Source organism: Apodemus sylvaticus, chromosome 11 (assembly GCF_947179515.1).
Source record: "Apodemus sylvaticus chromosome 11, mApoSyl1.1, whole genome shotgun sequence".
NCBI lineage: Eukaryota > Metazoa > Chordata > Mammalia > Rodentia > Muridae > Apodemus > Apodemus sylvaticus.
The window spans coordinates 7,001,405-7,019,700 of record NC_067482.1 but is presented as its reverse complement, the minus strand read 5'-3'; the positions used below and the strand labels follow the sequence as shown (position 1 = coordinate 7,019,700).

The 18,296-nt window shown below is 42.3% G+C and overlaps 1 protein-coding gene across 8 annotated transcripts in view; it reads left to right on the top strand.

Moving 5' to 3' along the window:
* The window catches only part of Arhgap24 (Rho GTPase activating protein 24), a 413,886-nt gene extending 405,959 nt beyond the window's left edge, over nt 1-7,927 (top strand). For all 8 annotated transcript variants that reach the window (XM_052198149.1, XM_052198151.1, XM_052198152.1 and 5 more), the window contains 2 exons: nt 2,270-3,347; nt 7,176-7,927. In XM_052198149.1, coding sequence (XP_052054109.1) covers nt 2,270-3,347; nt 7,176-7,419 — 1,322 coding nt within the window. In that variant the 3' untranslated portion in view covers nt 7,420-7,927. The remainder of the gene's footprint in view (nt 1-2,269; nt 3,348-7,175) is intronic.
* Nucleotides 7,928-18,296: the final 10,369 nt, after the last annotated feature.

The window sequence follows — 18,296 nt, the reverse complement described above, 5'->3', positions numbered from 1 at the left end:
CTCCTCTGAAAAGTATTGCATCCCATGTTGTGGGCTTTCCAGAGAATTTATTTGGGACACACTTGAAATACTCCCACCTGTTACAGCACCTCTCAGACCCAGCGGATCATCTAGGGGTCCTGTGAAAATGCAAATTCAGATTCAGAGTGTGTCCAGGCAGGTCATGAGGCTGTTACTGTTTCTAGACTGTTCTGATGCTGTCCTGTGGGAACTACATACAAACTACATACAAACTACATACAAACTACATACAAACTCTTACATCCTACTCCATGATTATTACATTAGAGCCTGCCTCTTTAAGAACATATGCATGTAATGTTTATGAACATAAACCCCCAGTACCATGGACCTAGCAGCCACCCTGACACACTGAAATGAAAAATTATAAAATTCGAACCATCGTAAACATAGTGTGAATGACATGGATGAGTGCAACATTTTTCTTCTTTAGACTGAATTTTGATATTTAAGTGAAGTGTTGCTTGTCACACATTGGGCTTCTGTTTCCAGTCAGCCCAGTGAGTGACTTAGAGTGTTTCTAGTAACTATAGTATTTGGACTTCCTCAGAGGCAGCTTCTTTTTTTTTTTTTTTAACCCAGTGAGTCAGCAAAACTTAATTCTCTGAGCACCTCTCTTTCATTGTTGTTGAAAAGTGAACATGTTTATTAACATGTAAGAAACTTGGATACGATTCTCTTCCTTGTTGCTGCTGTGAAGGTGTTCTGTGCCCTTTCATAACAATTCTATAAAGCCCCTACTTTTAGTTACATATAGCTTTGGAAGCCTGTGCATCGTGTGCTTGGTTGTTAATAGAGATTTGCTTAAGTCCTGGGAGTGGGTAAGAGTCCTTATGTCTCTCAAGAGGTTGTGTGCACCTACTGAGTCAAGTCTACACTCAGCTCGGCAGCGGTTCACAAGTTCACTTGATTTCTGCTTGTGTTCAAGGTCAGTCAAAGGTAAGAGCTTGCAGGCTTCTAACTTGTGTCCAGAGCATGACCATACCCACAGGTGTACCTGATGCTGTCTAGACTCCCCAGAGTTTATCCTAGCACCCAGCCATTCCATTCCCAGGGTTGTCCTCTCATGTTGGGCCTGCCATGGTGTTCGTCTGTTTCAGATGGTAACTGTTGCTTCGGATGGAGATGGTGTTTTGGGTATTCTTTGTCCTGGTGTGACTGAAAGGTAGCTCTTTATCTAAAGCGAGCTCCGAATCAGATCACATAAGTTGTTGTGAATGGAGTCTTCAGGGAGAACACCAAAGAGGTCAAGTCATGGCGGTTCTCAGGGACAGGGACAGGGCTTTGGGGTTTCTTCCAATACTGTACTGCCTGTTGCAGTAGCACACACAGCTGGTTGTCACAGAGAGTGTGGATCCTTAGTTTCCAAGCTACATTGATGGGATACCAATATACATCAGTATTGGAGCAACTATGACAGCGTGGAGGTGCTGCTTCTGTTGAGACTTCCCCTGGATGCTTAAATCTTTAAGTTAATTTAATCTTTAAGTTAAATCTGAAGAGGTTGATTCTAAGAAATGCTCTTAGTGCTTTTATAGAAATGAGGATTTTTAGAGGTCTTTAATGTATCATTCCAGCCAATGTTCCTTAGCCCTAAATATTTTTAATGGCAAAAGTTACATAGAACTTCATTGTTTTGATATATTGAAAAAATAGACCATGTACACATCATACACACACACACACACACATTACTAAAGCAATAATGAGGGCTTGAGGCAATCGTCAGATGGGAGATCAACATGGCCTCTCCATAAATATTTCTAATATTGAAAATATTAAACCTGCAATAAATGTTGTATGCTAAATAAAGCCCAGGATATGAAATACAGAACTCTGAATTCAAGGCCAGAGTCTGGTCCTTGTATGTGACATGTATACATATATGTGTACATGAACACATATATGTATACACATGTATGTATATATATATATATGTAATATATGAATATATTACATATGAATATATTACACGTGGATATAATTTGTCCATATATTATATATGGAACACACACACACATATATACTTGTTTCATACTCTAGCAAAGCTACAAAATAAAGTGCATGGCACAGACTAGATACTCCAGAAACTCTAGCTTCTATCACTAATAGAGTCATTAAAACCATAGGTTGTTATTACTAATATTCACAGTAAATTCCTTCTAATTATCTTTCCTCAAGAATCCAATTCAAGGTGGGAAGTAAATCAACACTATCTCACCCACGTGCTTCATTTCTGTGATTGCAGGCACTGTGGTGGTCCAGCAGTTAATGTCAGTGATGATAAGTAAGCATGATCGTCTCTTCCCCAAAGACACAGAAGCACAAAGCAAGCCCCAAGACGGACCGAACAGCAATAACAATGACGGTCATAAGAAAGCCACCACGGGTCAGTTACAGAACAAAGAAAACAATAATACCAAGGAAAGCCCGGTCAGACGGTGCTCTTGGGACAAGCCCGAATCCCCCCAGAGAAGCAGCATGGACAATGGATCCCCCACAGCTTTATCAGGGAGCAAAACCAACAGCCCGAGGAACAGTATCAACAAGCTGGATATTTCCAGGAGCCCACCTCTCATGGTCAAAAAGAACCCAGCCTTCAATAAGGGCAGCGGCATCGTCACCAACGGGTCATTCAGCAGCAGTAATGCAGAAGGCGTCGAGAAAACCCAAACCACCCCTAACGGGAGTTTACAAGCCAGAAGGACCTCCTCCCTGAAGAGCTCTGGTACCAAGATGGGCACTCACAGTGTACAGAACGGCACCGTCCGCATGGGTATTTTGAACACTGACACACTAGGGAATTCCTTGAACGGCCGGAGCATGAGCTGGCTGCCCAATGGCTACGTGACCCTGAGAGATAACAAACAGAAGGAGTCAACCGGAGAGTCTGGCCAGCACAACAGACTCTCCACCTACGACAATGTCCACCAGCAGTTCTCCTTGATGAACCTCGACGACAAGCACAGCGTGGACAGTGCCACGTGGTCCACCTCCTCCTGTGAAATCTCCCTCCCCGAGAACTCCAATTCCTGCCGCTCCTCCACCACCACGTGTCCAGAGCAAGACTTCTACGGCGGGAACTTTGAGGACCCGGTTTTAGATGGCCCGCCTCAGGATGACCTTTCTCATCCCGGGGACTATGAGAACAAAAGTGACCGCAGGAGCGTGGGGGGCCGAAGCAGCCGCGCCACCAGCAGCAGCGATAACAGCGAGACGTTCGTGGGCAACACCAGCAGCAACCACAGTGCACTTCACAGTTTAGTTTCCAGCCTGAAGCAGGAGATGACCAAACAGAAGATCGAGTATGAGTCCAGGATAAAAAGGTGAGAAAACTTGGAAGTCATTATTACCAGAGGGTGATGTGGGTGACATTGGTACCAAATATGCCACACACAAGAGGTCTGAGCCTAACTCCTCCCTTTACCATTTGGCAGCTCTGGAATGTTGGGGAAGTTAGGCTAAATTACCTTGAGCTTGGAAGTCTTGGGTTTTTTTTGTTTTTTGTTTTGGTGTGTGTGTGTGTGTGTGTGTGTGTGTGTGTGCATCCCTGGCTGTCCTGGAACTTACTCTGTAAACCAGACTGGCCTTGAACTCAGAAATCTGCCTGCCTCTGCCTCCCAAGTGCTAGGATTAAAGGTGTGCACCACCACTGCCCGGCCAAGCTTGGAATTCTTAACGGGAAAAGTTTAAAGACATTCCCTCCAAGAAGTCACTGAGCCTTATTTCTGACACAGCTTAAGGTCCTTTTCAATGATTACTGAATATCTGTGTCCATATTTGAGAGACCTCAAATATTTGTGTCTGTATTTGAGATCAGGACAGCAGCCTGCTAGTTTTAGCTTCTAAGAAAAGAGTGTAGAGTTTGAGTAAAACAAAATGTTGGGTTAACTGTTAGAATGAAATTTTAAAAACACACAACTGTTTTATTTTCGTTTTTCTACCATTTAGTCCTGAGACTGTAGGTTTTGTCTCACAGCCAACTCAGACTGGGAGAAATTGGACTCTCTAGGGTCCTCATGATTTGGCTCTCAGCAACTCCCTTGATGACTCCAAACCCCACAGTTAGTTATGAAATTACATGATGTTATATATATGTAAATATCTTTAATATAGAGATGGTAGATGATAGATAAGTGGTTGATATATACAGTTGACTTTAACGTATTGTAATGAGTTTCCCATCCACTGATTAATTACAAGACAAAAGATTGCATGCTTTCATAAGCTATGGATAATTAAGTATAAATTAAAATACCATTTAGGAGACTGGAAAATTGCTTCCCCTGCCAAAATCTTTTTGGGAGCTTCACTAAAGGAAAATGAGCTTTTGAGTTTTTCTCTATGGTGTTACAATGCTGGTGGCATGTATTAAAGACTGTCATCCCACAGCAGGAATTCTGGGATAGGTTTGTGATCTGAGAGCTACAGTGCATTTCAGACAGCATGATAAACAGCAGAGCTTTCAAAGAGTGTAATTTCTGTGCCCTGTGTCTCTGATCGTTCTCTCCCATTGGGAATCCAGGGGAGAGGCTGGGGGAGGTTGTTGCCCACCCAAGTCATGGGTGTGTGCAAGGACCCGTGTTCTCATGGCTTTCCAGCCATTGCAGGACAGAATCATACACTTCTCTTCAAATTCCTTCTGAACTCCACCCCATCAGTATTGCAGATGGAGAGACAGGCAGCAGACAGGTGGATGCTGGGATATTACTTGATCTCTCCTTCAATGGGATGCTTTGCTTTAAACTTCAAACACAGGAGTTTACTCGTCTTTCCTGTCCCTCCCATTGGCTTCCAACCTTATGTTCTTAGGAAACTCTGAATCATAGTCAAAAAATGTTCATTTGTATGATATCAATTATTTAGGTTGATGATTGTATTCTCTTATGAGTTTGGGATAGTGTATATAATTGTAACATATAGCTGTGTATAATTGTAACATATAGCCATGTATAACTGTAACATATAGATGTGATAACTAACTGATAGTTGTTACTCAGACCATGTATGTCTGCAGTTCTCTGGTTTTTCTTCTACACAGATAGAAATTTTGCAAAATTTATCTTTAAGTCCCAAAGCATTGTCCATGTATCCTTATGAGTTTGTTATCTTTTATATTGAATAACTTAAGTCTCCTCAGCTGGCTGAATAGATGTCCAGGGTCATCTATGTCCTTGGTAAATCAATCCTTTGATTATAAAATAGCTGCCATTTTTATATTAAGGGTTCCCCTCCCCCAAAGTTCATCTTCCTGGAACTATTGTCATGGAAGAGTCTTTCCTTAAAAACTTACACTGTGTTTCTTCCATTTATTAACTTTAAAAATATGTTTGATTATTGATCTAAAGACATATCTCTTTAAAGTATGGCATATTTCACTCATCACCTCTGGTCTAGGGCACCCATGTTCTCAGTTTTCTCTCTCCATACCTTCACTGGGATGTATTTGGGATTCTTAATCTACGCCCTGCAGCCTATCTTAACTTCTGCTTCCCGCATGATTTCCCTAATGTTAGCCCATGGGACACTGCCTCTCAGGTCAGCTTTCCGGCACTGTAATCCTCTTTTCTAAGGATTCAAAGTCTGCCAACTGTAGGCATTCAGGACTAGATTTTTGTTTTTATTCCTTTCCTTAGAAAGAGAACGTGTGCTTCAAGGTCTTAGCTGAATCTACTAGCACTCTTTGGCTTCTCTTTCACCAGTCTCCATCTGTTGCCAGAAAAACGAGAGAGCAGGCCATCCTCTCAGATTTTAGTGTAGGATAACACTATTGTGGACTTCGAGTTACTCTCCCATGCTGCATTTGTTCCTGGATTCCAATATCTAAGCATACTCTTATTTTAATTTTAACCTTGGCAAAATATACATAAAGTAATTTTTAAAATTATCTAACATCTTTATGGGTTTGGTTTCAGGGGATTTCATTTTATTTTCTGTCTAGTCCTTTAGCTTCCTGGAATTTTGCACAAATGTCTCTGTCACATGGCATGTTAATACAAGCTCTGCATAGGTTGGCATCTCACTTGGCATTTTACTAAAAATTGGATCATGTGCCAGAAGTAGCCTTCTTAGCTATTGTGCAATTGAAAGGAGTGTACTTTGTTCTGTTTCTGTTTTGGATTCACATTACTTATGAAGGGAGTCTTACTTCACAATTATTTAAACATTTTTATTATCTAATACATTGTACAGATTACACATAAGGCTTGACTTTTTCAAAACAAGAAAATAATAGAAATTTCAATTTTTTTAGTTACTATTAAGGTAATCTAGTTTTAAATTGCACTGAACTAGTAACCTTGAATGAGCCCTGTGATACTTTAGCTCAGACAAGAATTGTGCAGGTTCAGCTGTTATAAAATATATGCTACAAAGGACACGCTTTCAATACTTGTCTCTTAAAATAATAAATATATAAACATACAGGGAAAGTAGACTCTTCTAAAGAAGCTATCTTAAATTCAATAATTATGGAAAACACAGTTATAAGGATACAAAGTATCTATATCCTGTAACAGACTAACAATTTGGATGAACAATGAATATCAGTGCTAAAAGCCCCGTGAATGTCTACTGTGGATAGGAAGCAGAAAGTAGGATTCAGCTAAGACCGCTGCTACCTTCCTACCAATGTTGGTTACCAGGTACTGGTTACTATTGGTCTTTTCATATAGTAAGACTACATCCTCTGGAAAGTCTATCCTTAGCAGGGAGTGTAGCCTGGTAATGACTATTGCTGAAGCATTTTCCTTAGACAGGAAGTCATGTGATTTTCCTCTTCTCCGTCCACCTCCAACACACTTTCCCTATCTATTCAATAAAGCTAACTTGCCACAGTGCAGTAGAGGCCATCTCTGCCTCTACCCTTTCTCTGCTCCATGGCTTGAGTCTCCAGCTTGTCTATTCTAACCACATTCATTCGCTCTGAAATGACAACCAAGCACTTCCCAGAGATGTCCTAACAACTTGTGACCACAGTAATAAATCACAGTAGCAAACAGTAAACTAATGTCACCAAGTACACCTTCTTAGGCGTGGTGTTGATGATTCGGCATGGCTCCTCCTGGCACCATTTATAAAATAGATGTCATTCTCTCTCACATTTAGAGACATAAAATTCACATGCCTCTCGTTCCCCTTCCCAACCTCTGCAGCTTGGAACAGCGGAATTTGACTTTGGAAACGGAAATGCTGAGCCTCCATGATGAACTGGATCAAGAGAGGAAAAAGTTCACCATGATAGAAATCAAGATGAGAAATGCCGAGCGAGCAAAGGAGGATGCCGAGAAAAGGAACCACATGCTCCAGAAGGAAATGGAGCAGTTCTTCTCCACATTCGGAGACCTGACCGTGGAACCCAGGAGAAGCGAGAGAGGAAACACAATCTGGATCCAGTGAGCCTTTCTCTCTGTCCTGGACTGCTCCAGGGAGGACTCTGGGGACTTGGGGGGCAAACAGTGTTGGGGAACAGTGTGGGATCAGGTGGCCGGTCTGTGTAGAGCTTCGTCTGGTGCAGGAATCTCATTTACAGACATCACTATCCATATCTGCAGTGTGTACCAAAGTTATATCATGCTCCATAATGCTACCGTCAAGTGTTACAACTGGATATGTGTATAGAGAGTAGTTTCTAAAATGTCGATAAGAGTAAGAAGCATATATCTCAATGATTATTTTATTGCAAGTCCTGTATTTAAATGTCGAATCAATACATTGTTGCGATTTAGCTTGCATTCAAGCTTCACCCCTGTGCACTTAACATAAGCTATTTTTGGCATCGTGTTACCATCTGCTTATTTTATAGATCAATATTTTTATTTCCCCTTTTGCCAAGGAAACGAAGATAAGAAGAAATATAAATATATAAATATATATAAGATGAGTTATTAAAGTCAAAAGAATACTTTGTGGCTGTGCTGTTTGTGCCAATAGACCTTGCCATGACCAAAAGAGAGAAATGTAAAACAAAAAAAAAAAAGTTTTATAAAATATAGTAGAACCACCGGGTCCCTGACAATGGTTCTTCACTTTCCTCCGATTGGGCTGGGGAGGTACTTCAGGGTGTATGAGTTGCTACCATGTAAGCATGAAGACCTGAGTTCTAATACACAGCACCCATGTAAAAATTCCAGATGTAGCCTCACACAGCCAGACCTGCAGAATGGGGGTGGAGGAAGCTAGAACTTGCTGGACATCAGTCTAGCTGTGTGAGCCTTTTTCTGTGGAGACAAGACATTCAAGTTCACACAGGGAAGGAACTGATGCCAGCCAAAAGCAAACAGTCTACCAAAATACAGCTTGGTGAACGAGGTTACTCACTCGGGTTGCCTAGGGGCGATATATGAGGGGAGCCTGCATGACGTGATTGCTGCATCACTGAGAATGCCCCCAGCTGGACTGACAGCTCACAAAGCTATCCTGGAACTCCCTTCACAGCATGCAAAGAGCTCAACAGCTTCCAGGCTCTCTCTCCTCAGCAGTCCTCACTCATATAGAACCTTGGAAATGCAGAGGCCTTATGACTCTGTGTTCCAAGGACTTCCTGAAAGTTATAAATTATTTACTTCTTGACTCTCCAAGACAGAAAGTTTCACTGCTATGCAACACCAGCAGCCTACCTTAAAAAGAGCAAGCTTTAGGTTCACTAAGAGACATTGTCTCAGAGAAATAAGACAAGAAAGAGCATGCCCAACATCTTCCCCTGTTGTCTACCCACATGGGTTCTCAAATTACACACACACACACACATGCATACACACACACATACATATACACATGCACACACATACATCTGTACATAAACACTTTAACATTGCCATTTTATTTGTGTGATAATCTGACACAAGGGAATTGCAGCACTGTGCTGAGCGATCACAGGGTACAAGGCTCTCTTGTGCAGGACACACCATATGGGGAAGGAATGGTCGCACACTGCATGCATCATCATCTTGCATCGCTTAGTTTTCTGCAGTAGCTCTCCAGAACATCTTGCTAGCTGCTAGAGGATTCCTTCCTTGCCCACAGGAGTCCAGCTCCTTCTCTGAGACCTGCCAGCACATGAGTGATCTGCCTGTGCCTCCCTCAATCAAATCACTAGGATGCATGTCGTTTTGTGACATCTTTCTCTCACTCTGCCTGCTGATGTTTGGAATTTTTCTCTGCACCACATTTGGCAACAGAATCCCTAGCGAGAGGATAAGAAAAGGCAATCAGGAAGAATGAGAGAATGATGATGTATTTGTCTTATTATTTTTATAATACTGTTTTTTTTTCTGACGAAAAAACATGCTCATCCGAATAATTTGTAAATATTAATGTGCAAAGGTCCATTTTGGACAAATAGGTGAAAATCAGTAGTATCAACTTTCTAGAAATATCTGTAACTCTCTGAGGCTATTATTCTAGGAAAACAATTATTTGCATTTCAGTAAGGCAGTGGTTAAGGAAAGCTAGAGGTGAGGTAGGAGCCTCACCCTGGAACTAAATGCATGGGCATGACTATGAATAGCTTAACCATTTAAGCTTTGGAATTTGCATTTTTGGAAATGCTATGTTTGTATATTTCTAAGAATACAGACTTGGGAACATGAATCTGTCACTCCAGCTGATCAAGTTTGTGTGGTCATTTGGTGTCAGCTGGTATGTCTGTAACAAGGACTGGGGTTTTGTTGTTAGGTTTTTGTCTTTTATCCTTTTCCTTTTCAAAGTCCACAGCAGATACTTTCATCCAGACATCACATAAGAAATTCAGAGTCAGATTAAGCAACAGATCAGAGCCCCGCCCTGCTGTGCCCTGGCCTCTCTCTCTGGCTTGTATGTCCATCCAAAACAGCCTCAAGTGTGTCCACCAAGCGACGTGATCAGACAGTAAAACTCAAAGGCCAGGCTATCAAACTGCCTGGGTTCAACATGTCTCTAGTTTGCCTGCATTGTTGAATCTCCCATGCATAACTAGCTCACACTGCAGAGCTCGAGTTGTTACTCATATGACCTTGCTCTGTGATGTTAGTGACAGCTGAGCCCATGACTAGTGTGCCGGAAAACTCTATGAATGCTAACTGAGTTGTCCAGCTCTGCCTTGTTCTGCTAGACAGCTGACTGTCCGGCTGCTCCCACCTCACTAATCTGCATCTGTTTCTCTTTTCGGCATTGCTAAGCTTTTGATGAAAGCACCCTGCTCCGCCATGTTTGTTCCGGTATCTTCACTCTGCGTCCATTGTTTCCAGGCTGCCTTGCGACCTCATCCCCTGGCTCTGGTTTGCCCTGGCTAATGATCCATGACACATGCCACCCATGTAGAAGGCTTTGACCAATGGCTCATCCTTATCTCTAACCGGTTCCTGTGACACTCACACGTCAGTCCATACCTAGGAAACTTCCTGCCTACTGTTGCTGTGGCCTTGTCTGTTTTTCTTCTGGGTGGCAGAGCCCATATTTTAAGAGCAAATTCATTGTTCATTCTGTTAGTATACACAAAGAGGGAGAAAAGGCAGATTGTCAAAGGAATTTTAAAGCTTTCTAATACTCAGAGAGCAATTTCAGATTTCAGAGAGCAACCTTCAAGCAACTCCTCGAGCTCGACTAAAGGTAAGTCAAATCCCAAGGCTTTAAACTGCTCACACATCTAAAGGCAAACTGGTAACAATAACTCCAAATATCCTTCCTTCTTGGCCCAAGCTACCAAAAGTTCAGACACAAACTCACAATAACTGAATGTGGTCAACCATCTCCTATCCTAAATCCTTTCTTGAATTTGGGGTTACTTGGAGTAGTTTCTAAGTGACTACAAACGTAAAGCCAATAGTAATATGATGTGATTAATTTTTCCTTAGTTGGCCTGAGGAGGTGAAAGCCAAGGCCTCCCAGGCAGAACATCATCTTCTTGTCCACCTCAGCATGAGACTCACCAGACACAAGCGAGCCACACGGTTCTGTGTTTTCAGGTGCATCCTCCTACTTCTATCTCATTAAAGCCCCTCCCCCTTTTACATGGAATCCTCTTTGCTCTTCTGGCAGGCATTCTAGGGTTGCTGTTCCCAATATTACCCTGTCCCATCCACAGACTAAATAATTCTCCAATTCAGTAGCAGTTTCCTGGAAGTTCCCTGGAATCTCAAAGGAGAGAATGTTGTCGTTTTATATATAAAAAGTTGTCTAGCTTATATATGGTTATAACTATAACTATATATATATAGTTATAGTTCTTTTACACACACACACACACACACAATGCAACACTGAATAAGAATCATTCATTTTAGGAGCCAACATGGTAGAGAGAAAACAGCATTATATAGAGACTACAGCAGACCTCTGCTGGCTTCTCAAGATCCCTCAGGTGAGATTCTAAGAAGGACAAGTCTCTAAATTTGTCTCAGCTGCTGTCATCTGTGACTTGGAAATAATTCCCACAAGGTACTGACATTGTGATGGTTAAACAGACCACATAATGAGAGATCTCAGTGCTGACCCCTTGGACCCACTATCGCTCAGTTGGTGCATGGAACACCTTAAGAAGATAGACTGGCATTTTCTAACCCTTTAATTTCTCAACCTCCACAACTGATGCTAAACAGAAGGCCAGCACGCATCTAAAACTCTTAATGAAAATAACCCTTTGTTGCTCAACTTTTAAGTTTTGAGGGATACTTTGCTAACTGATTTCAGTGGCAGTGGCTATAGATTTCATGGGCACTGTGGTCACCTGGTTTTCAGCTAAAAGCAAAGAAGTCATCTAATATGAGCTGATATAAGAATGAATTGGAAACTAGTAAACTTGAAATTAATAGTTGGGTACTATAAAAAATTGTTTGTGGGTGATAGAGAGATAGCCAAACAGTTAAGGCCTCCTGCTGCACTTGATGAGAACTGTGTTCAGTTCCCATTACCCCGTAGGTAGCTCACAAAGAGATTTCTCCAGATCCAGCAGACGCCCTCCTCTGGCTGCCTTGGACACTGCATTTGTATGGTGCATTTACAAACAGAAAAAAAATTCATGTACATTAAGTATATTTTTAAATATAATTGCTGCATCCTACATATATAGATGTAAAATTGTGGTGCAACTGCAATGATTCTAAATTATAAGCTCAAGAGAAAGAATTTGCTCCCATATGTTAATCCTAAATCATTAGCTTCAACTGGTCACATCAAGTGTTATGCTTTGGAGAACCCTATAAATAGAATTGTCTATGCAACTGGAACACTGATGTTCTGTGTTAAAAATTCTGACTGTAGCTTACATAAAGTCACTCGTCACTCGTATCTTTTCATTTACCAACTTACATTGCTTCCAGAAGGGAAAGTGTGGCTTTTGTAATTTAGGGTTGCCTTGAAGACTTCCACATCTGGGTCCCATGGGTCTCCACGTAGCTCAAATGCACCTTCTGTGAGTAACTAGAATGTAGACAGTGAGGTTTTGTGACTTGAGGCTAGCTTCAAACCCTGGTCCTGGAATTCCTAGCTAGACAAACTTTGTAGAAGCAAGCTAATGAGGTTGATATTTTCTGAAGATAGAAAATGCTGTTGTGGGGGAATACAGAAGGCAGGAGACTCTGTGCGGAGTGAGGAGTGCCCTCAGTGGTTAGGGCAACTCCTTGCACACTGAAGGCTCAACCGGGCAGCTCCCAGCCTCCCGTTGCTCCTACCGATCACGTATTTCATCCAGAGACTAGAGTGGGGACCCGCCGTGACACAGGCAGCAGCCAGAGCACATCACATACACCCGCAAAGGATGCCCCAGACCCTCAAATTTCATGTCTACCCAACTCTGCCCGAGGTTGACAGGCAGGAAGGGGCACCAAAATCACCCTTTCTTTTTCTGCTCTGAGATAATGACAGTGACTTCTGAGAACTAAACATAATGTCAAAGAATTATACCTGCAAGTGTGCTTATCAACTCTTTTTGCCACAGAGGGTGGCACCAGGTGTTAAAAATACCAAGTAAAATATAATGACGTTCCCAAGTATATAGGCCAGTGGCCTTGTGCCGGGAGGCATTTGTGAACCCCAAAAGACCACCAAGGAGCCAATTCGATGCAATTACCTAGGGTCTCTTTACTCAAACCCAAGCTTGGCGACACCATTGTCTCTAACACAGTAGAACAGGAGGGTGCAGCACTAAGCTTAATTTCAGGCAAGCACTTATAGAGACAAGAATGGGATATCTAGCCTATGGGAATGGGATGACACATCTGATTGGGGGACCATTATGGCCGTTAACATAATTGACTGGTGCTGGGAGCCAAACCATAAACTTAACTTCTGCTTCCTTCCTGATTGGTGGTTGTTAGGAAGTGACGTGCCAGGGGTGGGCTTGTAACCTAAAAGTGCAGATTTGTTGGGGCAACAGCCAAGAAACTGGTGCTAGACGCAGGTTCTCTAAGATGGAGTGTGAACCCCAAAGATATGGTCTCTCAGCCTGAAGTCTCCATGTTCTGGGGTACCTAGTTGCTTATAAATACCTTGGACCATGTACTATGAAAGTAACCGGGGATGAAGCCCAGAAAGGCACCATGGAACCAAGACTTTCCTGGAAGTCCTGAAGGACTAGTAAAAAGTCACCAGGAAGGGCCAGAGAGTTGGTGTGAGGCTTTCCTGCCTGTGACACAGCAGGTGGAAAGGTACTCCAAGGGCAGACCTTAGAGTGACTTTCCAGTGAAATAGAAATGACCCATCTGACTATGCTGCCAACATGCAGTGGGCATCGACACCTATCAAACACCGTGAGACCCAGGTACAGTCTCAGAACCGCTTTGGCAGTTATTAAGATGAAGTAGGCAAGTCGGAATGCTGAAACCATGCCTGGTGCCTTGTTACAGAGGACTGGACCAATGGCCCCCGGCGGCCCATTGCGGGGCTATCCTTGTGCTCTGCTTGGTTGCACAGCCGGGGAATGAGTTGAGAGTTAGTTAATCCCATCTTAAAGGCCTCTTTTGCTGTGAGGTGTTGTGGAAAATTAACAGTCCCCAAGGCAGCCCTAACCTAAAGAGAAAGTGGATCTGGTCAGAGCGTCTTTTCTAAAGCACCATTTGGGGCTGGGTGCACACTAGGGATGGTAGAGACTCCTTATTAAACCCTGTGTGACTCAAGGCTAAGGTCGGGTGAAACCAACCCAGGCAGCATAGGTCACTTTTTCTTAGAGCGTAAGGTGTTGAGAGAATATAGAATGTTTAAACAGTGAACTAATTGGGCTCTGGTATCATGGAGTGAACCAACTTCTTACTGGTGAGGGAACCTTGAACCGGTAAGGGAACCTCAGACTCCCTCTTGCTGCCTCTCATTAAATAGCCTTTTGTCTGTCTTCACTGAGGAAGAACATTTTTCTGATAAAAATGGGTTTGTGTGTTACACAAATTTCCAAGAACGCCCCTCCCCCCTCGTGTGCCTCTTCGCCTCCTATGACATCACTGTCTCTGAAAGGGAATGCATTTCTCCTCTGGTGCTCCCAGACTGCCAATCCTCCAGCCTGCCTGCCAGGCACCACCGCTCTCAGCTACAAACACTTTCTCTTGCATCATCAACTCGGTTCTTCCTCTATGAGCCCACCCACTGAAAAAAATGCTGTAGGAAGTGTTTAGTCTACATCAAACCCTAACTTTAATAACATTCTGCTGCTCCACATTTTAGGGGACCGATGAATTTTCTACCCTTGTTTCTATTGTCTCATCCCCACCCCACCCCCGTGTTCTCAGGCGTTCGCTCTAGTGCCCAATTGTGCACGGATGGCCATAGTCAGCACTAACCTCAACATCAAACTCGGTCTTCATTCGGCTTTCGTTCTGGTTTCCCCTGCACTTGTGATCCTCTGCTACCTGTGCTGTCTCTGTGTTGTAACAAGAAGTATCTCCGACATCTCCTACTTAATACTCAGCTCTTCCTGCTTTTATATACACGTGTGGATTTCCACATGATTCATAGGAAGGACCGTGTCGGTCATCATAGCAACCAGCCATTATAGCTTATATAAAAAGGAAAATTGTAGCTTTGTTTCTAACAGTCATTTAGATTCATAGGAGGACCGTGTCGGTCATCATAGCAACCAGCCATTATAGCTTATATAAAAAGGAAAATTCTGGCGTTGTTTCTAACAGTCATTTACATATCATAGCGTCAGTTCTCCAGAAAGTGTTTGCACTCCTCCTTCACAAGCTAGCCATCTTGTTTATTTTTAATCCATTCAGTAATATTTATGCTTTCTGAAGATCCAACCTAAAGCCTCCTATTTGGTAAGGCAGGCCTGTTTTACTTTTTAATTGGAGTCAAGGTCTTATTTAAGTTGCCTAGACTGACCTTAAACTCGTAATCCTCCGGCTGGTCCCAAAAATAAGTGACAATTCAGGTGTGTGCCACTGGCTGCTGTTCACTCCTAATTATACCTTGACCAAATTCTTCTCACATCCTCTACTGCTTGGTTAAAACCCCATCATTTCTTCCTGGACTTTTACCATAGCCTATGATATATAAATTGCTTCCATTATCTTTCTTTTCAAGAATTCTCCCTACTCAAAGCCAGAAAAAATATATCTTTACATTTATATAGTCTATATTTATCATACTATTTATTAACCTATATATTATGTAATAAATATGATATAATCTTGTGTGTATTATACCTATATATGCTATAATGTATAATTGATTATATAATTTATTAATATTTATATTATATATATAATAGTAAGATAGCATAGCATAATAACCTTGCTCAGCCCTCATCCTTGGTTTCCCATATTTAGAATACATTCCCAAATATCTTTCCTCTGTTCAGACTCTTGCCTTCTGTTCCAGTTTCAAGGGTCATTATCTTTCTCACCTCTTTTGTTTAATCTGGGGATTCTTTTTCTTTCTTTCTTTTCCGAGACAGGGTTTCTCTGTGTAGCTCCAGCTGTCCTGGTTCTCATTCTGTAGACCAGGCTGGTCTTGAACTCAGAAATCCTCCAGCCTCTGCCTCCCAAGTGCTGGGATTAAAGGCATGTGCCTCCACTGCCCAGCAATCTCGGGATTCTTAAATTGTTCTTTGTTTGTGGTATACAAGTAAACTCTTTCTATGTCTCTCCTCTGCCCTGGCATTCCCCTCAGTATGAACTGTTCTTCTTAAAAAGGTGAAACGCTTTATTTCCTCACTGTATCTCGGTCTGACCAAGTGCAGCCTCCTCTCAGAGGCTTTCCCTGGGAAATCCCGCGTTATCTCCCACGCCACCTCTTTTCAAGCCTTCACTTTCAGCGTGCTTTGTGCTTTTCATCCTTGGAGCTATTTTGCCCCCACCTCCCCACACAATAAAATGTAGACTTCGCGAAGACAGGAAGTGTGTGCATTCATCGCAATGATGTGTAGGTGTGACAGTATTTGGAGATTTGATGTGTTCGATAAATATTTGTAGCATGAACCGACAAATGCATGTTTATCATCCAGTGTTAAATATTCCTCCAGAGATATTCAGGGATGCTCCGAGCTGAACCTTACAAACGAAGAGAACATCTCACTCCCAGGATCGCCCGCAGACTGAGCAGTGTGCATGGGGCTCTGCTGCAGTTCAGAGTGGGGCTGGAAGGCAGCCTGGGACCTGCTGGGACGCTGGAGCAGGCTGTGCCAGAGCGCGAGCTGCCAGCTCAGCACCAAAGCCCAAGAACTCCAAACAAACATCAAAACAATCCACGATGCAGAGGAAAAAATAGCCATGCTGCCTTATTCGTGAATTTAAAAGTTATCCATCCCCATATTACACAGGAAACTAAACACGCTTCTCTTGTGCTGGTTCATTAAGTGTACCTGAAATACAATTAGACTAAATGAGAACATCTAAAGATTATTTCTTTTTATGACAATAATAAAAATGGGTTCATCTAGGATGCACCTATAATTTAAACACATTGTGATTTTAAAAAGAAGATAAATTAGTAAGATATTTTTCATTGGCCATTTGTTTTTAGGCATTGATTTATTGGCTGCATTTTTTTTATGATAAGGATCACAATATATTTGTCTTCTACCCCAAACAGTTCAATAAGTGCTTTTGGCAAGGACTGATGAAATCGGTTAGAATGTAGCTCAGATGTGAAACTAGAAATTCAAAGTAACCTTCATAGAGCTTAATGTATGCCAATCTGAATTACCAACCTATTAGGAGCATACCACAGCTCTCAAATGTCCTCCTTTTGTAAAGAAACCATTTGGAATCATTAGTCTCTTAGACTGTGTGAAGTGCTATTTGCATTATAAAGTTTTATTATCTGTATTATTGTTTGTAGACAATATTTTCAGGAACAAAGACTTCAGTGCTTTCAGTGGAAATGACATTATATAATCCAGCCTTCCAACTAGCCTAAGGGTGTGTAAAGATGACTCCAGGTACCTGCTATTGAGAGGCAAACAATATGGATTATTGTTTGAACAGAAAGGCTTTGAGCTAGGTGGGATGGAGGACAATACCACAACTTCCCACCGCACTGAGTAAATTGAACCCTCTACACCGCATTCTGAACTTACGTACTTTTGAATTTTACACACCAATTGCACACCTTCCTTAAAAGGAATATTTGGCAGAAGGAGGTGGGGTTTCGAGGGTTGTTGGAATTTTTTGTTGCTGTTTTTGTTGTTTTGTTTTGTTTGCACCATAGCATTCATGTGTTTGAGAAGTGTAAGTTTCTACGGTACATTTCAGTGACATCAGACACAGTCATCCAGCAGCCTGAGCCCGTGGAGTTGGATCTTCACTTAGGACATACAGGGGTGCCAGGCATGAGCAGTCCTGAGTTGGCGGAACACCCTGTATACCACTACTTGAATGTGTCTTTCAGGCATTTGCCTTCAAACTGCTTTAAGGGTGGGGGATTGGGTCTAGGGAAGGACTGAAGTGGAGTATGGTACATGTATAAAACTCAGCAATGAATGCTAAGTCAATTGGAAAGGTCAAAAGCCTTTACCTTCCTCACAGTCATGTCTATTATTGAGCAAGAAGATTCATCCTTCTAGATTGGTTGTTCCTTTAGTTGTATGAAGAAAAGAATGGTCAATACTGTTGTTGGCTTGCTTCATTGCAAACATGTAAGGAATCAGTGGCTGACTCCAGGAATGAGTCAGTCTCAACAGGAAGAGTCTCTGTGGGGTTCTCGGGAATGGTCTAACCCTGCCAGACCAGGGTTTTTAAGTCTCTTTCAGCTCAGGCCCTCAGCACCACTTTATCTGACACTGGGCCTTATCATCCCCCCCCCCCACACACACACTTTCCAGTCTTGGTCCGCATGGTATCTTTTTAGTCATCCCCCCCCCCACA